General features: G+C 40.5%; 1 protein-coding gene across 1 annotated transcript; it reads left to right on the top strand.

Annotated features, from left to right (window-relative positions):
* The first annotated feature begins 20,975 nt into the window (after nt 1-20,975).
* Nucleotides 20,976-25,388, top strand: LOC124265015 (location of vulva defective 1-like). Its single transcript, XM_046699800.1, has 6 exons — nt 20,976-20,994; nt 21,164-21,195; nt 21,714-22,031; nt 22,441-22,797; nt 24,665-24,740; nt 25,048-25,388. Exons 2-6 carry the CDS (start codon nt 21,171-21,173, stop codon nt 25,253-25,255), a joined length of 984 nt encoding a protein of 327 aa, XP_046555756.1. The 5' UTR covers nt 20,976-20,994; nt 21,164-21,170; the 3' UTR covers nt 25,256-25,388.

Raw genomic sequence — 25,388 nt, 5'->3', positions numbered from 1 at the left:
CTCATATTGACACACCGTTTGGCAATGCAGAGGGGGGAAGGGGGGGGGGGGGGCAAACAGCAGCAATATGTAACGGTCCTTAGAATATATGCAGTCTCGAAGGTTTAGAATTCGTGACGGTCCAATGACTTGTAACAAGCTTAATTCAGGAATAGGCAGAAATACCTTTTTTCACGCTCTTGTCCAGTCGCCACTTGGCAAGCAGAAGCAAGAACACAAGTCTGGTCGTAAAAGACAAACAAGACAAACGCGTGCTCCAGGAATGCAGTTAGTCGTTGATTCAAACCCTGGCTACGTAAAGGGATGTATTTGTTACCCTGCATTTGCTTCTAATCAGTAGAGTCCCCCCTTGTACAAGCAGCCAGGCACACATGTGTACGTGTTGGTGTAATAATACTAAAAGTGCCTTTAAACCCTAGTTCACCATAATAACATCCTAAATATCACCGTGTGACTGATTAAATCTTGTTGACAATAGTGTTTAGCGTTGGTTGTGGTTCCCCTTAGTTCAATGGCAGATAATCCTACAATAATTCTACGTGTATGTTATGACGAGAATATAGAATAGATATAATTATACTAGGCTGTTCATTTCGTTGTTAGACCTAATCTTAAAAGCAGTCTAACAACCTCTTTTAAGCTGTGGTCGTATTGAAGGAGTTGATGATTTCTACCGACAGTTTGATGCGGGGCGTCAAACATCAGGAAAACACAATTTACTGTTCCTGTGTATTAGCTTAAAGTCCATGGAAATTTCCTACAAAGTGAAATTGAATATCTACACTCATTCATGACAATCACGGAGACCCACTGGCCTCTTCAGAGACCACACGAATTGCCACATCCTCCACTTGAGAGCAGATTTCACACTTTTTGCATTACATACAGGTGAGACTATTTACTTTCATACATCAGTTATAGTTTTAATGCTTAAGGCTAAACTATGACTCACACAAGCCATGATTATTCTTCATTGCTGTTCTGTCTTCGTATTCAGTAAATGCCTGCTTTCCGGATGGTTCAATTCACAAGGGCGGTGGGGTAGCCTAGTGGTTAAAGCGTTCGCTCGTCGCGCAGAAGACCTGGATTCGATTCCCCACATGCGTACAATGCGTGGAGCCCATTTCTGGTGTCCCCATTCGTGATGTTGCTGGAATATTGCTAAAAGCCGCGTAAAACTCACCCACTCACTCAATTCACAAACGCCCAGATAAACAGCTTAAAACTTAATAATGTCCATGGAATTGTATAATATATTACAATGAACATCCCCTAAGAAAAGTTTCCAGATACATTTTGCGCGTCAGGGGTACGCCCTTGGTTTGAATATCGCATATCAATAGCTTTATCATAATGATTGTGAAGGACATTTGACATCTGAGGTCTGTTTCAAGGCGATTATTGTAGTCGACACTTCCTTCTCTGAGTTTCTCGTCACTTGGTACATGTAGTGTGGCGTTAGGACAAAGCTCAGACTCAGCAACTCTGCTCTTCTGACGTTTCCTCTGAAAAAAATGAATTAAGTATAACGTGAGTGAGTGAGTTAAGAGTTAACGTTACATCGGCAATATTGCAGCCATATCGTGACGAGAACATTTTACCTTGAAATGGAATATGTGTATATTATAAAACCTGTCATCGAAGAACAGTAAAACAACTAGAATATCACATTTAGATTTAAAACTAGTGTGGAAGGTTAAAACTAATAGCACTATTATGACAATACAAGATAAAAACAGGCTGTAGATCGCCAACAACTGAAGGTAGATCACCATACTAGGAACCATGGGGACTTACATTACTTTTGCTACCTGCATGGACCCTAGTTGGATTTACACCATCCCTTCAGACGCTGGCGATTGTAGGAAAGTTTAGCGGCAGTTAAAAGAACAAAGATACTACGTTTAAAATATGGTAAATTTACATTTTACTTTGAAAGTTTTGGGACTTACGTACCCTCTCAGGAGGACAATAATTTTACGCTACTTCAACCCCCTTTGAGGGTACAGCCACTAACAATCTCAGTTACTCATCTAAACTACCAACAATAAAATATTTAGCTATTTACAGATCAGTCAACAAATCTTATTCTTTTTAAAAATCAACTATTAAATGATAATTAACATTAGGTATAACGAACTACGTGAGTTGGTGAGAATTGTGTTCAGCGGCATTCGGGATTGCCCCCGATTAGTCTCGACGATCTAAAAACAATCATGTCATGGCCAGGCAAACCAGTGTCTGGTACATGTAGCATGAGTATTGTGTATTGTTTTCCAACAAAGATATGTGAATGTAATTAATTATATAGAATTTATTAATTATTGTGCTATGTTTATTTTAGCGAAATAACTTTTGATAATATACTTTGATGTAGGTGTGTATGTGCTGCCCTTATACGTATATTTACTATGCATGTATGCTTCTGGTACTGAAAAATATGTATTCAAGTTGGTTAACATTGATGGAATGTTCGGCAACTAACATTGTTGATCTCGAACAGTTAGACTTTATATATACAATATAGACACAAAAGGGCAAATGCAAAATTTAACCCAACGGAAAATCCGGTCATTGTGATTTAGCAGTATATCTGTTTCTTAGGTAATAATATGAACACTTATTTCTACAAAACACAATATTAACTGCGTATTGTTTCTTGGACTCAGGCTGGAAGCGATGATGACAGGGTTCATCCATAATCACACAGCGTTGCACGAACCGTTTTGGACCAGCTTCAAGCAAACAGATATTATCACGAGATGGAGTGGTTTTGGTTCAGCGTTGTCTTAATAATACCGAGACTGCTATTATGCAGCTAGTATTGACTTAATTATTTGTTGCTGGCTGCACTTTGTCGCAGATTTAAAATTAAATCTGAAAGGCGGTTATATTAGTACAGCTCATGTATTTAATGTTGCAAGATTAGATATAGTTAGTGTAGTGCATTTACTGGTGACGTTGTAAGGGAGGCTACTCATCTACGAAATGCAAATTTACACTAAAGTCGTCCATAAAATCAATCACAGCTGCCACAGAAGTATTCTGTATTATTTATATCCACGTTGAAAATTAACATACTGTATACAGTACAGATGCCGTATCAGTTGAGCAACGCTCTATCACTGAAGATATTTTTGTGTCAAATAGATAAGCTTTTCTTCTTCAGATGTGTGCAATATGTTTCTTCTCATGTTATAAATGTTCACACGTCGTGTATTGATTAGGTGTATACAAGTCGTACAAGTTACAAAACGTGTTATAGCCGAAGTAATGTGGATAAGTATTGTTGCATGGTATGAACTACTTCTTGTGTTGGCAGCATATCGATGTTGTTGAAGTTGATACTACATTGGGAAGAGAAAGAAATGATTCCTGTATACATGTACACGTACAGATGACCATACCATGACCATAATTCGATTAATTTAATACCCCCTGAAAATAAATGTGAGAAACTAATAAACTGATTATAACGGTTAAATATAATGTAGTTGATACAGTATGCGGACTCCCAGGAAAGATGGAAAGCCATGAACTGTATATGATTGAGAACATCGATTTAAATTCATTTGGTGGTGGTGGTGGTGGTGGAATTGGGTTTAACGTCGTGCTTGAGAATATTTCGCTCATATGACGACGTGCATGCGTATGTACGTGTATGTGCGGCTGCTTGTACTAGCCAAGACTTAAGCTGGTGTTATAGTGCTAGCCCACTGTGATACCATGCCGCAGTGAAACATGAATACCCCCACTCAGACACATTATACTGACTCCGAGCCGACCAGTCCTTGATGTACCCATTAATGCCGAGCGCTAGGCAGGGGCCAACAAGTACCATAGTTTAACGTCTTTTAGTATGACGCGGTCGGGGATCGAACCCGCGACCTACTGCTCTCCGGGCGGACGCTCTAACCACTACACCACGGAGGTGGTCAAATTCATTTGGAACCAAACCCATCGGCACATGGTACTATGGATGCATGCATATCTCTTTGGGGGTTCGGGGTTAGAAGGGATGTGTCCAATAATGCAACCCGTGCTTGTATACAGATGATACGGACACACACTGAAATTGCAACCACCGACCAGCTAATAATCCTAGTTTGAAAATGGTAAGATTCAGACATCCAGACCTATTCACAGCGTTACATCGTCGTCAGAGATAGAGATGGGGCCCTCGTACTGTACCTCGTTGGCAGCGACGTAACTGGCAGAAGAACGTGTTCACTTATCAAGTCCGGGTCTGCAAGTTTAGGTGAGGTGAGGTGAAATTGGGTTTAACGTCGTGCTTGAGAATATTTCGCTCATATGACGACGTGAACGCGTGTGTATGCGTATGTGCGGCTGCTTGTACTAGCCAAGACTTTATAGTGCTAGCCCACTGAGATACCATGCCGCAGTGAAGCATGAATACCCCACTCAGACACATTATACTGACTCCGAGCCGACCAGTCCTTGTTGTACCCATTAATGGCGAGCGCCAGGCAGGGACCAACAAGTACCATATTTTAACGTCTTTTGGTATGACGCGGTCGGGGATCGAACACGCAACCTTCCGCTCTCCGGGCGGACGCTCTAACCAGTACACTTCACGCAGGCGGTCTGCAAGTTTAGAGCTGATGGAAGACTTACTGCCGAAGGGGAGACCGAACGGCCACATGATGACTTTCTCTGTGCGCAGGAGAGATTTTGTATGTCTTGTAGTCATAAACGCTATTAATGTGACGTGTCATTGAAGTAGAGCGATTTCAGATGTGTAAATCCATTGTCCATTGTTCTTGCTACTGCACGGGCAAATGTCAGGACAATATCGGTTGCTGTATGACTGTCTATTTATATGCTGATTTCATCGTGATAAACTATGGTAAATTTTCTCTTGACGTTCAGATTTTGCCATCACAAGGGATAAATATTTTAATGTCAAAACAGTGAAGGATCTTTTTAGTGTTAATTATCATTTAATCATTGAATTTTTAAAAGAAATAGAATTGCCAGATAAATTTTGATGAATAGTTTGCAAATAGATATGTATTTTAATATTGGTAGTTTAGATGAGTAACTTAGATTGTTAGTGGCTGTACCCACAAAGGGGGTTAAAGTACTGTAAAATCATTGTCCTCCTGAGAGGGTACGTAAGTCCCAAAACTTTCAAAGTAAGATGTAAATTTACCACATTTTAATCGTAGTATTTTTGTTCTTTTAACTTCCGGCTAAATTTTCCTACAATCGCCAGCTGCTGAAGGGATGTTGTAAATCCAGCTAGGGTCCATGCAGGTAGCAAAGGTACTGTAAGTCCCCATGGTCCCTAGTATGGTGATCTACCTTCTGTTGTTGGCGATCTCTAGCCTGCTAGCCTGTTTTTATATTGTATTGTCCCAATAGTGCTATAAGTTTTAAACTTTCATTCCAATTCAAAATGATATTCTATTGTTTTACTGTCCTTCGTCGATGGCTTTATAAATTACCGATGTTCCACGTTAAATCAATATGTTCTCGTCACATTTGACGTTCAGTTTATAACTGTATCACGTACTGTTGAAAACAGACACTGTATTATGTATGTTATTTCATGGGAAACAAATGACACGTTGAGACAACATTCACAAAAGCTCACACTTTAGTTCAAGGAGATATTGCAACCGGTAAACAATATCATAAGAGCGTGAAACACATTCACCAATAAGTGAGTGAGTCTAGTTTTACGCCGCACTCAGCAATATTCCAGCTATGTGGCATTCAACCATAAACCCATTCATAAGCCAGAGACAAATCTATATAACCATATTCTCCACCCTGTCCATATGGCATGTACTTACATTCATGACAAATACACCGCAGTTATGTAACATATATGCATTCATATGCTCACAGAAGTCCCATTCCAATTCAACATAAGGATACATAAGTGAACGATCTTTAAATACTTCGATCGTAAAACCTTGCGTAACGATGCGTTTGTATTTCACATTATGTACGTATAATACGCGACACAGCTGTTGGGATAAAAGCCTACTCAATATGTCCATTTGAAACACGGCACGTGGTGTTAGCGTCTTTGTCAGCCGAAATAGCACATGCAAATATCGCATACAGCGTCTCCAGCACAGCGGTAGTAGTGCACCGATCGCTTGGCGTCTTCTTCAACATTGAAATAATCATATCCCGGTTAAGCTGACCTCGCACATATCGGTCGATCTCAGTTTCAACAACGCTGTCTGGGGCTGTAAACATAGGATATCCGTGAGCGTGAGGTTCGAGGACTTTCCGACCTTTAAACTCAGTCACGTGACGCGAGTACATTACGAAATACAACATGCCCAGTGAGAATACATCACAAGCTAAAGTATAAAATCCACAGGTGACTTCTGGAGCCATGTACATCATTGGTCCGTCATCCGATGCTGGTGGGTCGTCGTCACACTGTTGTCCTATTACTCCACCCTTATCACAATATCTAGCCAAGCCGAAGTCACAGATCTTGCACGTTGGGATTCCAAACTTGCCAGCTGATAGCAATACGTTATCTGGTTTAATGTCACGGTGAACTATATTGTGTCTGTGGATATGTTGCAAGCCTCTGCTATGTCAAACATAATATACAGGAGTGTCTTATCAGACACATCGTTCGTAATGATATAGTCGTTCAGCGTTCCAAGAGAACAAAACTCCAACACGATATAGAGCTTGAACTCTTGTTTGAAGCATTCAATGAATCTCACGATGTTTCTGTGGTATGGTAGCTGCTCGTGGATGTTAACCTCCCTGTGTAGCGAGTCCAATCCGTTGGGACTTTTGCCTCTGTAAATTTCTTTAAGTGCGTATACCTTGGCGTCGGTCTTGCTTTTCATTTTATAAACAACACCAAAACACCCACCTCCTAGTCTCGTGGAGACACGATATCCTTTTATCCTTGTGGAAGTATTTCCCATATTAACACAAGTCCATGTATGCTCGCTGTTGCAGTCACATTATTGTCCCAAGCCTGTGTTTTGTTTCACGCACTTCGACCGGCTGTCAGTTAACAATGTTGTGTTCGGGTGCACGCACAGCAGTTCGGAAACGCGTTTAGCTGATATGATTCAGTGAATGGATATAATCATAAACTTCCACAGCATATCAGATATATCGTGGCCTGCCCAAACCAAGGGCTTCTGAGACTGTAGATAGTAACCACTTGTGTTAAACACAGGATGCTGAGAAAACCTCCCCCTAAAAAGGGCCCAAGGGGATTTACAAACAACCAAGGGACCTTACTCTGCGCAACATGTATTGCCATGTCGTCCTAATGGGCCAGTTAAGTCCCTCAAAGAAACGCAAACATTTTCTTGATCTCACAGGGTGTTTAAACAAACATTCCTCTGAACGTGTGCGATAAACACACGAAATGACTGGATAAGCCAATATAACCTTCGCACGCATGATCATGCAGAACAAATACATCGTCTTATTAAACTGATCGTCAAGAAGTTGAACATAAGAAGACGCGATTTTTATAATAGGGCATGGCAATATGTCCGAGTTTTAACGATTACAAGTTACCGATGTAGGATATGAAACATTATAAATACATTGCCCGGTTATGACAGCATAAACGCAACACAAGGTGGCCTACTTACCAAATCGACCATTGTTAAATCGGATTGCAGGCCGGGAAAGTTGAGGATAATACAACATGTACATCGTAGTCACGCCAAAAACCTAAGCTGGTCCAAACGTGCAGTCAGGTGATATTTTTGGAGGTATGAATATTTCGAAGATTATCGATTTGGCAACAGCTTGGATATAACAGTCCAGGAAACATGATCACGGTGGAATGTGTTTAGTAAGGTTAAACGTGTATGAATTGTGTATCTGATGTGTAACTAAAGCAAATTCCTAGTGTCCCTATGCTACAAATGCGGAATGATGTCAGTGTAAGTGACTAATGGTCTGCGAATGTTTTATCTCGTACATGGGTATTTTTCGTAGTTGGATACCCGAAAGTGTCCAGGGTCGGATGTATGTCAATGTGTGTAGGCGTGCATGTGTGTGTGTGTGCGTGGGGGGAGAGAGTGAGTGAGTGTGTGAGACTACATGAGTGTATGCCACAGTGTGACATTGTGTAACGGCGTGTGTATGACATAGTATACCAGTGTAAAATACACTCATTATACCTCCATTATTGCCTATAAATATCTGAGGTTCTCTGATATAATTATTAACTAAACCTAAATGGAATCGAAGTATTCCTAACATTTCTATTAGAATATATCTACAAGCAAATCTAACAGTAGATGTGTATGTGGCAGATTGAACACTGACAGCTACCTGACAGGCTATAGTGACGTAAGATGGACACATCCATCAACGCCATCGCGCACGCTGACGGTCTACTGTATGGCGGCCGCAGTTGCATCACCGTACAGGATATAGTTACGTAACAATACAGCAGCGACGTATCATCGGTCACGGTTAACATTGAAGACAATGTACAATTCATTCAGTAAGGTATCACTCAAAGTCAAAACATAGGAGGGCGATTACTATAAAAGCCAAGCATCTTCACTGGTCAGTACACAACACCACTGACAGTAAACTGCATGACTGTAATCGTTCCTCTTCTTCTTATGAAGGGTATAATCAAGTTCCCCAAAACGGGTCAAAAGCTTGATTATAATAATGTGACATGTAAGTGTAGCGTACGCGTAAGGACGTGTTTATGACACAGTTAGTGTAAGGACGTGCGTAGACTGCGGTTAGTGTAAGGACGTGTTTATGACATTGTTAGCGAAAGGACGTGTGCGTGAAATGGTTCAACAACGTGTGTATGACACTGTGTAACAACGTGTGTGTGACATAATGTAAGGACGTGTGTATGACATAGTTAGTGTAAGGACGTGTGTGTGACATGGTGCAACAATGTGTGTATAACAGAGTAAGAACGTGTGTATGACATAATGTAAGGATGTGTGTATGACACTGTGTAACAGCGTGTGTATGACATAATGTAAGGACGTGTGTATGACACTGTGTAACAACGTGTGTATGACATAATGTAAGGACGTGTGTATGACGCAGTCAGTGTAAGGACGTGTGTATGACATAGTGTAACAACGTGTGTATAACATTGTGAGTGTAAGGACGTGTGTAGACCGTGTAAGGACGTGCTTATGACATAATGTAAGGACGTGTGCATAACATAGTAAATGCAAGGACGTGTATCAGGACAGTGTGTATGACGCAGTTAGTGTCACAACGTGTATATGACGTAGCTAGTTTAACAACGTGTCTATAACGTAGGAGTGTAACAACGTGTGTATGACGTAGTTAGTTTATCAACGTCTGTATGACGTAGTTAGTGTAACAACGTGTGTATGACATAATGTAAGGACGTGTGTATGACACTGTGTAACAACGTGTGTATGACATAATATAAGGACGTGTGTATGACGCAGTTAGTGTAAGGACGTGTGTATGACATAGTGTAACAACGTGTGTATAACATTGTGAGTGTAAGGACGTGTGTAGACCGCAGTTAGTGTAAGGACGTGCTTCTGACATAATGTAAGGACGTGTGCATAACATAGTGAGTGTACATGGACGTGTGTGTGACGTAGTTAGTGTAAGGACGTGTGTATGACATAGTGTAACAACGTGTATAACATTATGAGTGTAAGGACGTGTGTATGACGTAGTTAGTGTAAGGACGTGTGTATGACATAGTGTAACAACGTGTGTATAACATTGTGAGTGTAAGGACGTGTGTAGACCGCAGTTAGTGTAAGGACGTGCTTCTGACATAATGTAAGGACGCGTGCATAACATTGTGAGTGCAAGAACGTGTGTGTGACGTGTGTATGACATAGTGCAACGTGTAACGACGTGTGTATGACGCAGTTGAGTGCTTCTGACATAATGTAACAACGTGTGTATGACGTAGTTAGTTTAACAACGTGCGTGACGCAGTATGACGTAGTTAGTGTAACGCAGTTACGTCTGTATGACGTAGTTAGTGTCACAACGTGTGTATGACGTAGCTAGTTTAACAACGTCTGTATGACGTAGTTAGTGTAACAACGTGTGTATGACGTAGTTAGTTTAACAACGTCTGTATGACGTAGTTAGTGTAACAACGTGTGTATGACGTAGCTAGTTTAACAACGCCTGTATGACGTAGTTAGTGTAACAACGTGTGTATGACGTATTAAGTGTAACGGCGTGAATGCGGTCACGTAGGTGTTATGATATGACTGTGACGTCTTGAGAATGACGACGCAAATACGACAACGTGAGTGTGACATCCCTTCAGTTGCAATATGTGCGTGTACTTGTGGATTGGTAAGACCTGTAACATCTGTGGCGTATCCACTTGTTGTTTGGTTGCTAAATACGTATGACAGTTCTGATGAAATAACACGTGGGGTTGTATTAAAACGGAGAGCACAAGTTTCAGGAAACGGACTGTGGTTTCTTATCATATCCTCACTGGCGTATTCCTGTCTGCCATATGTCATACATGTTCAATTGCATTTTTATCATCATCGACAGCGCTTCACGGGAATACTTGTGGCCAAGATGATGTGACACCTGAAGGAATGTTGACAGATTTTAGATACTTATAAATGTAATTAAAATTATCAAATTTTATATAATGCAATTGAATACTTGGGTGCAAACAACCCGTTGCATGTCCTGGAATTGAATGCTCTTAATACTGGTATATTGTCATGCGCATGCATCCTTTGAAAACAAACAAACCGACAGATTCATTCTTTGTTACATTATATATCAATGACAAGAACCTGTTCATTCTGGGGTGTCACTGTGAATGTGTTTTAACACACTCCGACAAGGATGTAGATTGTCCCGTTCTCGTTTTGGATTTTTATGGTAAAGGTACGAGGAAAGTGCTGCTCACAGTGTGTCTTAACATTTGATCGGATCGCACATTTTTCCTTGTTGTCAATTGCTGAACTTTACTGATACGGATGTTTAAAAAACGACCTTGTTGATGTTATCATGATAAGGTACGTATTGTTGACTGATGCAGCCGTCTGTTACAATGCCAACAGTCCACAACCCTGGTGTACAAGGAAACAGGTGGAACACCGTTAGGCTATGACTTCATAGGTTCATGGTAACCCTTGTGTTATTATGGATCAAAGAATTATGCAATTCTATGCTGCGTGCGTTAATTGTTATGAGAAAAATGTAAACAGAGCCCGTAAGTAGGTCATACTTTTTCGAATGGAGTCATGGTTGTCATATCCATGAGATAGTGTATCAACTATTACGACTGTCAACAGCTGTGACAGCCAAGCATGGTTAAACACTTGCCCCGGTTTAGAAAAGTCATATTGGGCGGTCGCGCAATTAGGAACCAGAACTGGTTCTTGAATATACGCTTGTCACAAGCCTGGCTCCAGGATTCTGCTGCGCTAACGCTTCGACACTGACCACGGCAATCACTTCCGACTGACGGCCATCACTGCTGGGCGACACGCCATATATTTATTATAGAAATATCCGAGAACAGGTGGTTAGACATTTTTCATAGCATTTTCATCGATACTATAGCTACGGCAAAGTATACGCAACGAGAACAACGCCCGTCGTTACTTTTAGTGCACGAAAACGTTATTTAAGCAGTTTCGAGACACGAAAGTCATCGTTAACAATGACACACACCTTATTTTCAACACTGACATGTGCGTTGATATTTCGTGTCAGCTCGCTATTGTCACGAACGTGTACACATGAAACATAGACCTGAACGGCCACATTAACCGAATATAGTTAGCATCTTTATTTTAGCAAATATTGATGACTTTAGTTCGATTTTTATGTCCCATTTTCTCCTGTTGTATGCTGGATATATACTGAACAGTAATAGTAACCAGAAAATGGCTGTTACCACATTCTACAATTAATAATATTTTTTAAATAGATCTAATATATTTCGAACACATGAGTGATTAATTCAACCATGTATTTTTAACAAAGTAAGAGCTTTCAAAAATACTGAATAAAGAAGAAGAATATATTTATCTTTATTCATTTGGCATATATCATTTCAATATAACATCCATATCTATTCTTCCATTTTGCATCGGGTTGATCATTGTGATGAAACAGGCATTGATCTTGAAAAGTATAGCAATAGTCATGGTATGGCAACATCTGCGTGATGCTACAGCGAAGTTGATTACACATCAGATCATTGGCGTGTTATATACTGGATATGGAAAATCACATAACTATGACATATATAAAATTGAATGTACCCCGTTCCCCACGCCACTCAAACCCCAGATATAGCTACAGTATTTTGTGCAATAGGAAAACGGACACATTATGAAATATTAATAACTGCATGTGTATGTGTATGTTTGAGCTTGTTCTGAAGAGCCCAGTCATAAAAGGAAAGTTTGCGTTGTCTGAAATAAGCACATACATACACACAGTCCCTGTTGGGGCTCAAGTTTGTTAAAAAACAGTTATTTATATTTCAGTATGTGACTGTTTTCTTGTTACATAAAAAATGTAGCTATATCTTGGGTTGGAGCGGGGTGAGGAATGGGGTACATTCAGTTTTGGAACATATTGGTATTGAAATCACAAGGTGAAATTCAGAGCAACACATACAAATACAGAGCAAATTCTCCGAAATTCAAAGGAAAATCACTGATTGTTGTTGTACTATGTATGTATGCACTGCTGTAAAGTATAATAAGGTAAGCAAAAAGAGCATTTAACCTAACTTAACTGGCTGAATAATTGCTGATATTAAATTATATGATGATTGACATGTATCAGATCGATTCTAATATCACCATGTATAGCAAATGTGTCAAATTCATTGAATTGAGCAATATATTTGTGTATACAGATTATTTGATTCACCATGTTTATTGTAATCATAAACGTTTCTGAATAATAATGGTATGATAACTTTTTCATGTTGTTTTGAAAACCGATTCCGACACTTAATGTGAAAATGTATGTACATTTACATGAGTGGATCTGTTTAATTATTTTTACAAATAATATGTGCCAAAGTAAATCAAAATAAGGAATATATTTTTCTGTATTATATCACTGAGAGTCGACAATTTTATAAGCACACCGACAGTTTAAAAAAAGTGGACTGAACTTTATCAATTATTTCCTCATTATGCCTTTAAATACATTAGATAATAAATGGATTTTCCTATCAACAAAAATACAGGGGCAAAATATCAGAAGACAAAAGCTGTCGGCACATCATTCAAATGGATCTAAACGCCTTCCCTAGTTATTTCACTAGGCGATCGAAAATATATCCGCTAAACCTACCCTGTAACGACGGAAGATACGGGACATAATCGGTGATATTTTCGCCCTCAAATTTTCACAAATCAAGATGCTAACTATACTACCCATCAAAAGTTTAGACTCACTATATGTTATGCATGTATATATGGTTACATCGGAGATGAAGTTCTCTACTTACTTGGAGGAACCAACTGCAAACCTTATGCAAATGTAACGTATGCTATATGTGGGATTACACTTTCTTAGTAAAGTACAGATTCTAGTACTTTTTTGGTTGAGTCCAATCCGAGATTCGAACTCATTACCCTCAGAGTCAGGCATCTAATCGCCAGCACAGCAAAACGTCAGACGCCCTAGACACTCAGACACCCGCGGCTTCGACAAAATGGAAGTCGGACAACTGAATAGTCTAGACTGCGGACTTTGTGTACCCCTCTGATAAGAGTTATTTGGCACGGCTCCCACGGCCGAAAGCTATGAAATACACAGGCTAAAATGGCATTGTGTAACACTTATCAGAGGGGTACACAAAGTCCGCAGTCTTCACTACCAGTTGCCCGAATTCCATTTTTCTGGAAGCCGCTGTGGCTGAGCGGTCTAGGCGCCTGACTTTGTGTGCTGGCGATTAGTGCCTGACTCTGTGGGTTCGAATCCCGGATGGAACTCAACCCAAAAAGTACTAGAATCTGTTTTCAGTTGGATTTGTAATCCCAAATATAGCATACGTTACATTTGACCACTTTCTAAAATGGCATTGTGTATTTCTTATGCAGATGAATTACACGAGGATCATGCATCAAAATGCTGAAAAGCATGTGCAAATATCGTGCATGTGTACAGCTGCGTTTTGGTGTAAAGTTTTGTTAAGAACTCGCCACTTTTCACTAACTTTTATTAAACTCATGACAGTAGTCTTTTCAACATTACGAATTCGTTTTACGACACATTATTTCATGTGTAAACAGTACTTTTTAACAGTATGGAATAGTTTGCAAAATCTAGTTTAGAACAGTTGACAGAAGTAAGTGGCCACATTTACACTAGTGAGTCTAAACCTTTGATGGGTAGTATATATTCAATCAATGTGGTCGTTCCGATCCATGTTTTATGCCTACGATTTCGAGACAGTAGCGAGCTGACACAAAATACAACGCACGAGTTAGAGTTGAAAATGGGGTGTGTGTCATTATTTACATTTCGACTTTCGTGTCTCGAAAATTCATAACTAACCTTTTCGTGCACTAAAAGTAACTTAGGGCGTTGTTCTGGTGACGTATGCTTTGCCATAGTATGGGTGAAAATGCTATGAACAAATTCTAACCACCTGTTCTCGGATTTTTCTATAATAAATATATGGCGTGTCGCCCAGCAGTGATGGCCGCCATTCGTTTGTGATTGCTGGGGTTCAGTGTCGAAAGCGTTAGCACAGCAGATCCCAGGAACGAGGCTGGCTTGTCACCGGAAATCTGGAACCGGAAATAAGCGGGGCCCCGTCTCGCATATCGCAAAGGGAACCGGGAACCAGCTTAGTCCCGGAAGTAGCGCCTTGCGAGACTTACAGGCCCTATTCTATACACAAACGTGGTCTTCATTTCTTTTGTTGATTTTGTTTTGTCAGCTTATAAATCGTGTGATGAATTGTAAACTCTGGTCAAAAAGAAACGCAACCCTGTATTTTAGAGATTTTGATCTGAAGTTTTAGGACGACACGGCATTTTTATTATTTAAGACAGAAGTCTGAAATTTGGCAGAATAATAACCCAGATGGGCATGTTTAAAATTGTCATTTCAAAAGTCATCTCACAGACACCAGTTTGTCACCAGGGGGCGTCTTTCTCAGTATCTCGTAAGAGCACCACGCGCTGCAATCACTGCACGGCATCTCCTTGGACAAGAACGGATAAGACGCCGGATTCTTTCCTGGGGAATGGCTCTCCACTCTCTCCTGCAGTGCAACGGCGAGTGAGCTGTTGCAGCGTCTGTGGCGGCGGCTGACGTTGACGTACGCGTCGATCCAGAGTATCCCACAGGTGTTCAATAGGGTTGAGGTCTGGTGATTTAGAGGTCATGGCAAGACATTGACGTTGGAATTCTGCAGAAAGTTCATTGTTGCACGTGCAGTATGAGGCCGGGCGTTGTCCCGTTGAAAATCTGTGTCTGTTGGTCAATAATCGGGAGAAGGTGAAGCTCTAACACGTGGTTGATGTAACGTTGGGCTGTCAGGTTCCCTGGAACGATCACCAAGTCTGATTTCTGGTTGTATGAGATGGTTCCCCAAACCATGACGCTTTCTCCGCCAAATCTGTCCACCCGTCGGACGCAGATGGGCGCAAAACGTTTATGACGTCTCCTATACAGACGCTGTCTTCCGTCGTGACGTTGCAAAAGAAAAACGTGATTCATCAGAAAACCAGATTCGCCTCCAGTTTTGTAAAGTCCGTATCCTTACGTTGTTGCAACACCTGGAGTCGTCGGCGTCGATGTAGGGGGCGTAGTACAGGTCCAACAACTGGTCTACAGGCACGTAAACCCGCTTCTTTCAGACGGTTCCTAATCGTTTGAGCTGACACTCTCCCTCAAACCTGGTATTTGTGTGGCAGTCCACCTGGTTGGTAGGCATGCCGATTACGCAGGTGATGGACCCGGATGTACCGATCTTGGAAGGGGGTCGTGATTCTTGGCCTTCCACTTCTCGGGCGATCGTTGGTCAAATTGAAGTTGTTGTAGCGGCTCCAAAGTCGGGATATCGTTGTTTTGTGAACATTTAGGTGCCGTGCAACAGTTCCAAACTTTCTCCGGCTTGAAATACACGACCAATGGCGATATTTCGGTCGGCGGCACTCAATCGTGGCATTTTAACACAGCTTTTCGGCGACAAATGAATGAATATAATACGGAAGCACATGGGCTTTTATACACCTCTCTACATTAACCGCCATTTTCATGATTTGCATGTGTTTTTTGTGCGAAGTCACCATGAGGATCATTTCATGCGTTGTGACGGAATAAGCAATAAAATACACTTATGCGTACAAATGCAGTTGTTTGGATGGTAATCTTCATTAATTACGTGTATCATTTCAATACATTCGAATAAAATTTAGTTTGGAAGCAATAACTTCATTCAAACGAATTTTTCATATCTGAGGACAGGGGTTGCGTTTCTTTTTGACAGAGTTTACATATAATTGTGGTCAATCGTGACATTATTGTCCAATTGTATTGAGGACGAAAATAGTGTAACTCTTCACAGGAAAACTCGATGTGATTACACAGATATGTCCTTGTTTAGGACTTACTATTTTTGTATACAATATTGAGTATTTGCCACCAGACAAAAGATCACCAGTCAAATGTCATTGGCAATATGGTTGTAAGACCTTAGCATATTAACTGCATATTTCACTGCGGGTTAGTTATTAGGATCTCAACGGGGCCTCTACCATGTTGAAATGGGCTTTCCAAGATCAACACATGCAACATTTAAGAGCAGCAACTTGTTATGACTAGCCTCTCATAATCGTACCGTTGTGGCAATGTTTATAAGTTGCAGTATGCCAATGGTGGCTATGGCCCACACATGCAACTAAAGCATCCTGATTCTGGCGTCAGTGATGCCGCTCCTGATGCCGCTTTATTATGCATTTTTTAAGAATATTCAAGCATGCACTGTCACTTTTATATCGGATTCTTAGGTAGGCCAGTGGAGTCGAATGGCATCCTTTGTAGGCACTAGCAAATCATGCACAGAAATAATGGAATTGTTTTACCTTCGGTTGATGTCTTCTTTCGATCAAACGCCTTTACATTGGTATTTGAAACCAGCAAATCCAGTCGGAATGTGGTGAAGATAATTTACCATTAATGCATACACACTGAAACACTGTTAGTTCCTGACCCTATAGTCCAGAAACTCCAACATTCCGAAGTTTTCTGTTGGCACGTCTCATTCACATACAAAGGGCATTACTCCGCACATACGACCCTGGGCCCTGTTTCTACAGCGCTATCGTAGCGCTACGACTCAAGTTAAAAATTCTCCTATACTGTAACATAGGCTACGATAGTCGTAGCGCTACGGTAGCTCTGTGTAACGGGGTCCTGATTTTGCTACTACCGAAAGAAAAATATATTTTTAATTGCGACCGTATTATGAACATTGTCGATGTCGTAATGATAACAGGTATACGAAAAACTGTGAGCCCTATCATTAACACGGCATCTGTTTTGAAAAACACGGGAACATATGGTAATAGTCACAATGGGGAATTGTATTTTTTCCGAAGTGCCATTTGGAAATGAGTACACATGCATACTATACATTTGTCACAATTTTGCAACCTTGATCAACCACCTTTTGAGCAGAGTCATATGACGTTCTCTGATATACAAACAGTAGTCATAGAGAGCATCGAATGCAAGTTGTTACAGATGTTTGCAGTAACCAATGCACAATACAACGAATGAAAAATTCAAACGTACGTAAAATCCTAATACTTAGGTGATAATAAGTTGGTCCAAAGGCGGGTGTCAAAGTTGACGATGACGTCAATTCTTTTTTGACAAATACACCGACTTCCATTATTGGAATTCACAACGACATGGTGCAGTTTCTCTTAATAACCCCATTTATCGATATTGTACGTTCTTTATCATTGCTGAACAAAAATAATGAATTGCCACCTTAGAAATTTGTTATATTTACACATTAAATCAAATTTCTAGATAAATACAATACAAATGAACCAACACATTCCCTGGACTGTCAAAGTGTATGAAAACTGTCCTTGACCAATATCTTTCATCATAAACAGACTTGGAATTCAGCTTGGACATATGGTTATAATTATTTCTATATTTCATATTTTATAAATCAATACTTAGGTCCAAATTGTTCAGGCTGACTCATTCATCACCTATCACAACAGAAATGTTCCTTTGCTCTCTTACATTGTGCACAGTAATCAGTGGTGGAAAGTGGTCCTATATAGAGTGCATCGTCGTTTATCCTCAAGGGCGGTGTGGTAGCCTAATGGTTAAAGCGTTGGCTCGTCACGCCGAAGACCAGGGTTCGAATCCCACATGGGTACAATGAGCCCACTTCTGGTGTCCCCACCGTGATTTTGTTGAAATATTGCTAAAAGCGGCGTAAAACCAAACTCAGTCAGTCAGTTTTATCCGCAATGTCGGTTAATACAGTCTATTTGCATGGTTGGAGTGTGTGTGTGTGTGTGTGTGTGTGTGTGTGTGTGTGTGTGTGTGTGTGTATGAAACTATATATTACATATATCTATACTGTATATGTCGTCTCCCATTACATAAAGATCCGCAGTTGTGTGGACATCATTTTCACTTTTTATATCCAGCCAATATAGTATCACTGACTTTGTTGCTATTATCACTGCCACTCCTATTGTCTACTGACATTGTACTTACTCTGTCACAATTTTTATTGACTCTTAAACAAGTTAAATCACAACACACAAATTATGCCAGAATTATACTCATGCCAATAATTGTTGTCACCCCTTCATTTTTTAATTGGAGAGGGGTGTGGGGTTGGGGTGTGAGGTGTGTGTGGGGTTGGGGTGGGGAGGGGGTGACAACCATTATTGACATGAGTATATATATACACAGCAAAAAGTTAAGCACCCCCTGATTTTCTCACAGATGGGTGGACTTCATGGATGCATGGTATAAAACTGAGAAAAGAAGAGAAGCAAAACAAATTTTAATTAAAAGAACAATCATTTGGTCATTTGGAACAGAAGTTTTGTAACGGTATGAGCACTAAAAGTGCATGAAAACACAGAGTGAAATTGAAATGGAATTGCAGCCAAAAGACATGTGTGTTTAAGTATCGTCAGTTCAAGGTCTTGGGGTGTGCCACCCGGTAAAAGCAGCTTAAATAAAGTGGATCAGTGTCCCAGGAATCACAAAACATCAGTAACGTGTGCTGCCACCACGTGCCTGAAGAACTGCAGCCACTCTTCTTGGCATACCCCTAACCAGGTTCCTTAATTGTTCCATCGGTATCCGGTGCCACTCCTCGTGAAGAACTGCCTCCAGTTCCCCAGGTTTTGTGGAGGAGGATTCCTTCTTTGTACCCGACGCCCCATGATGTCCCAAACATGTTCGATGGGATTCAAATCAGGAGACATTGATGGCCAGGGAATTCGTGTCACAGCATTATTTGCCAGATGTTGGTTTACAGCATGTGAACGATGAGGTCTCGCATTGTCGTCCATGAACAAGGGTCTTGTGGCAAGTCTGTGGTCATCGAAATGATCAATAATTACAGGATCCAGAACCTCCTGAATGTAGCGAGCGCCTGTGAGTGAACCTTGTATAGTCACCAAATCCAGTCTACAGTAGTAGGAGAACCCACCCCAAACCATTACGGATTCCCCGCCAAATGGTACTCTTGGCAAAATGTTCTTGGGGGCAAGACGTGTATTCCTAGTCCTCCATACGCGGGCTCTCCCATCCACAACATGCAGGAGGAAACGACTTTCGTCGGTCCAGTGTATTCTCCTCCATGACCGTAGGTTCCACCTCTGCCTGTGCTGACACCATAACCTACGCTCACGCTTGTGGTGATTTGTGAGCTGTGGACGCCTGATGACCCTTCTGGCTCTTAATCCAGCAGCTTTGAGGCGGTTTCTCACAGTCTGGTTGCTCAAGCGGCGATGAGGTAACCAGGCCTGTTTCAGAAGGGTGCTTGAACCAAAAGGCTGGCGTCTCACATGCCGTAACAGAGCTCTATCCTCCTGGGGCGTGGTAGCTTTTGGTCTTCCAGAACGGGGACGGTCCTTTACATCATGTGTTTGCGCATGCTTCCTCACCAGACGGCTTATTACGGTGTAGTGGAATTGAGTTCGTCTTGCAATTTCCTTGTAAGAAAGTCCTGCCCGATGAAGTCCAATGATCTGCCATCTCAATGCCTCGGAAATTCTCCTTCGTGCCATTGTCAATCAGAAGTGCGAAAACAGTGATAATGAAGTCGATACCGATCCTTAAATACCCAATGCTTGTGGTTGTTTGAAACTTTGGTGTGTGCAACACATGGGTGGCGGGATTCACGTGCATGTGGCTGCGTTCGTGAGAGACATTTTCTAATCAGTAACACCTTATTTTATCACCAATATACCACTCTTTGATTTGCCATCATGAGGACTGAAATTTTGTTCCGACATATACCGATAATTCAGCTTTCATTTGAGGGGTGCTTAACTTTTTGCTGTGTAGAAGCAAGATGAGGATAATAATGAACTGTAAACACACACAGTGTACAACTAACTCCAATTTACTGATGTAGCACCCATGTTCAACTGAAACCCCACACATTGCCTTAAAACCTGCATTAACTTCACTGGGATCTCTACCCATTCATGTAAACGATACTTACGTATGGAGATGTTGATGTCATACCTGGCTAACCCGTTCACGGATGACTACTTATGTAATAGCGTTTTACAATACACATATATACCAGGAAGTACAATATAGGGAGGCTGTAAGTGGAACACGGACTATGAAACATGGCATCTCGAGTCATTATAATGTGTTTGTTTCTCATCTTAGTATGATCAATGACGGTAAGTATTTCCTTCGTTACTGTTATGATGCAGGTGCTACTGACATGCTGCTGATAATTTGCATAAGTGTTGAAGCCTGATGCCCAGTGGTTCAAGCAGTGTGAGTAATGGACTATATTGTTTGTTTCTTCCTTGTCGTGTGACGTTAACACGAATATGTGCCTCAGAATATAGTTATTTTTGTATGTATACGATCGTTAATTTTCCCCTGTATGCGGTTATGCTTGTATTATGCAATACTTGCAACTATTTTGTTTTGTTTACTGCAGTGGCAGCATGTGGGGAAATTCAGCTTTGAAAGGTGAGGTGAGGTGAAAGTAACGTCGCATATTTCGCTCATATTACGAGGTGTAAGCGTCTGTGTGACTGCTCGTACTAGCCCAGACTTAGGCTGATGATTTTTTATGGAGAAGCATGTGCATTGTGTATGTCCCCCTCTAAAATGTTATGTACCAAGTAAGTGACCCCTGCATGTCATGTACAAAATTAATGACAACCCTCCCAAAACATTAAGCCATAGTATTTATCTATATTTCTTAATTACTTATGTACAAAATTGCTAACCCCATAGTTCATGTGTACAAAGTTGATGACCCCTACCCCCACCCCTAAAACCATCATCACTCCCCTAGCAATAATTTATGAACGATCCCTTTTGCACATACGTACGTGTCTGATGTATCTTATCAATAATAATCCTATAATCCTAAACTGTGATAAAGATGGAATATTGTGTGCTTATTAAATGGCTTTTGAAGATTGCTACTACTTCGGTATAAGTGTAACCATAACATATTCCAAGCGTATATGTGATATCAGTTGTAGAGATGTGTAAAGGAGGCTCAACCACGGACGATCACTTCTACCTACACGGATCTCCAGCAGGCGGTGTACAGCGATGTGACTGTTACCTGACTACCACGGGTGTTGCATCGTCAGTGTATTTTACTCCTGTCAGCGTGACTAACAATGCAACAACGTGTGGAGGTACACTGACAATGACCGATGGCTCAAGGAGAGATTGTGGATGGACGTCCACGACAAAACAATTTATGTATCCAGGTACCAGTGTAGTCTCCTTTGCCTACAACTCTCCAGATATCAGGTTTTGTGTGGAGGTTCTGGTAATCACAACAGGTATGTTTTCACTTCAATGGCAGTAAACATGTAGGCCATAAAATGGATAACAACGTAATGATCAAGTGCACTCATTTCAATAAAGAAGTTGACTATCCATAGAACTTGGTTTTCCTTCAAGTGTTATCATACTACTAAATCGATAAATGATTTTGTGAAGAATGGCTTCCGTCTCTAGATAAAAGCACATGATTAAAACAGCTGGCACGCAGTCTCATGATTTGAGATGAAACAAATCTACATTATGATTCATTTGCAATACAATCTCATTTTAGCGGTTTATATTCGCAGGATTGGTCACTTGAATAAAATAGTTTAAAAACAACAAATGTTAGTATATCTTTATGATTTTATAAAATCTATTGAAATAATCACATAGCCTCTGACATTATCTTTCTTCGATCCGTAGAGGCCAGCGTATCTATAGAATGCCCTCTTTCTACAACGACAACGACGACACTAACTCCATCAACTACAACGCCACCGCAAACGAAAACCGTTAATGTCATTTCCTCATCAATATCGACTACTACAGCATCACTCGCAACATCACCACTTCATGTCTTCACTTCATCTTCCAGATCGACACCTAGTTCAACTAAACCTTTGTCTACTTCGACATTCACTACTGTGTTGGCGTCTACCACAGGGTCGACAACAGTGTTATCGTCAGAAAACCGATCAACCCCATCCGTCACAAACACTCAATCTGGTACTGATGACAGTAAACCTGAAGGCACAACAGTGGAACACACGTCCTTCCCCGGTATGAACATCTCAAACGTACCTCATAGGACCTAAAACTGTTTCATATCTGTACATAAAATGTGATATACCACCACATGTGTTATTACAATTCGAAATCATGACCATATAAATGCATTCAATTTACATTCTTTTGTATCTAACAGTTACAATTTTCTGATTTGTAAAACATTGTTAATTATCATTTGTGCGAATTTGCTAATTATATGCGAAGATAGATATCCTTATACTCTAACACGCAGGGATATCTGTCTTGTACGTATCTATAGTATTAACGGCGCATTCACATTTATGTACATATATAAAAATATAAATAAGATGGGTAAAATGTAGTAAAACATGTGTCACTCGACTCGTTTCATTGGCATGTTGGGCCTAAATAAACAAAATTGTGTGGTTAACGGTGTCAACTGAAAAGACATGCCTGTCTCAGGTAAAATAAGTCACTGTCTGCTTCATGATATTATACTGTTAGATATTCCGCGAATTAGATGCACTGACGTATGTAATGCTCGCAACTACATCACAGAAAGGGGTGGGTCCCATTAAAAGCCAACGATTCCTTGTTTTATCACTACGATGCCGAGGGTCAGGTAGAGTAACAAGTAATGTATTTTGGTTATAACACAGCCAGGAGGTCGGAAAACAGATCTCCCGACCTCCATATAGAAAGGGTATCCACTAGACCATGGAGGTAACCTTCATTACAAAGGAACCGTGGTAACATTCTGTCCTAAAACAATCAGATAGCGCAAACACCAAGAAAGAAACGTGCATAAAATCGTATGACTGCATTTTCAAGTTATTGAAGTTATCAATCAGATAATGGAATTTAAATATTCATACGACGTCCAAGTACACTTAAGATACTGAATTTTCTTTTTACCGTTAGCTTTTATACATGTACGTCACTTTCGATAGCATGGAATGATGGATAGACGGAGGTAGTTGCCATTTGGTAATTTGGTTTTAATGATGTCCCATTGTAATACGTCTACTGGCAATATGCACTGAAGTATGTAATACTCGCAACTCAGTCACAGAGAGGAGTGGATCCCATTAAAAGCCAACGATTCTTTGTTTTCACACAACAATGCCGAGCGCCAGACAGAGTAACAAGTAATGTTTTTGGTACATCACAGCTGGAAGATCGAAAAACATATCTTCTGGCCTCCATACAGAAGCGGTATCCACACTGCGGAGGTAGCCTACAGTTACAAAGGAACCGTTGTATCATTTTGTCCTAGAACAATGAGATAATGCAAACAAGACAGAAACGTGCACAGATAGTTTCAAGTTATCGAAGTGATCAGTTAGATAATGGCATTTTGATATTAATATGACACCAAGTACACTTAAGATACTGAATTGTGTCTTGACTGTTAGTTTGTATGTCCTTTTCGATAGTATGCAAGAGCTTTTGATACAAGGTGGTAATTGCCAATTGGTAATTTGTTTTTAATGATTTCTGTTGGCAATATGCATTCTACACCATCGCAGAACAACTGTACCAAAATTGGCGTAAGCATGGTCAGTCCTTTCAACACGTTTAAATTATGGGACAGGAAGCATACGTATTTTGGTTTTCAATTCTAAAAACATACTGGACAGTTATGGGTCTCTCTCTCATCTGTGAAAGTATTCGCCCATGGTCTCAGTGTGACAAAACTTTCAAAGAAATTGACAACGTATGTATGGGTCGAAGTTGTAGAAATGAAACTGTCTATAAACCCGGAAGTATAATTGTGTATATAAATATAATAATTATTACAAATATTACATGGAAACCGCGACTGAACACATCTGCAATAACCAAAAGAGACGACTGATGTCTAACGTACCCATTATTGTGTGTGTGTTCATTACAGGTTTGTTAATCGCCGGATGGTTGATAGCGGCGATCCTTGTTGCTGTCATTGTCGTAGTGGTTGTGTTGCTGATAAGGTAAATGATTATCAAGAATAATTAAGTTTGATCTCAGACTCACTTTCAAATTCCAATTTGAGTTGAACAACATCAATAACAGTTGCCACCAATCTGCAGTTCATGTAATAATATCACAACATGTTTCTACAACTTGACCTCATATGGTGACCTGAACGTTTACTGGATGTAGTAAATATCTGAATAACATGGGTAAGATCTGAAATCTGTTTAAAAAGCTTTCTTGTTGTGGTTTAAAGGGAGGTTTGGTTGACGTGCCCCGGACATTTATTATTTTGTATTACAGCAGTTTTTTTTGTCTTAACAGAAAACAAAGGCAGTCCAAGTATGAATCCAGAGCTACTTGCCAACAGTCTGTGTCAACACAGACAGATGGTGGCTCTATCTATGAAATGCTGGACCAGAACAATGTGACAAAACCTGATACACTGTACGAGAGAATTGAAACACAGTCTGCAGCACCTGTTGTGAAGGATTACTACAACATTGAGATGGGTGATTATTGTAACCCTTAGTTTATCCATTTGTGGACATATGTTTGGATTCCTTTCTGATTAGGAGTACTGCGGTTAGTACTCAGCAATATTCAAGCTATCGGCGGCGGTCTGTAGAAGATCGAGTCTGGACCAGACAATCCAGTGATCAACA

The sequence above is a fragment of the Haliotis rubra genome, unplaced genomic scaffold, assembly GCF_003918875.1.
Source record: "Haliotis rubra isolate DU_JTF1 unplaced genomic scaffold, ASM391887v1 Scf956, whole genome shotgun sequence".
Taxonomy (NCBI): domain Eukaryota; kingdom Metazoa; phylum Mollusca; class Gastropoda; order Lepetellida; family Haliotidae; genus Haliotis; species Haliotis rubra.
This window is presented reverse-complemented; position numbering and strand designations above follow the sequence as displayed.

Bases quoted from the DNA above. Each gene is read 5' to 3' on its own strand.
- LOC124265015 (XM_046699800.1), top strand. From the start codon at position 21,171: ATGTGGGGAAATTCAGCTTTGAAAG. The intron at 21,196-21,713 runs GTGAGGTGAGGT...ATGTGATATCAG, and splicing joins GGGAAATTCAGCTTTGAAAG to TTGTAGAGATGTGTAAAGGA. The intron at 24,741-25,047 runs GTAAATGATTAT...TTGTCTTAACAG, and splicing joins GTGGTTGTGTTGCTGATAAG to AAAACAAAGGCAGTCCAAGT.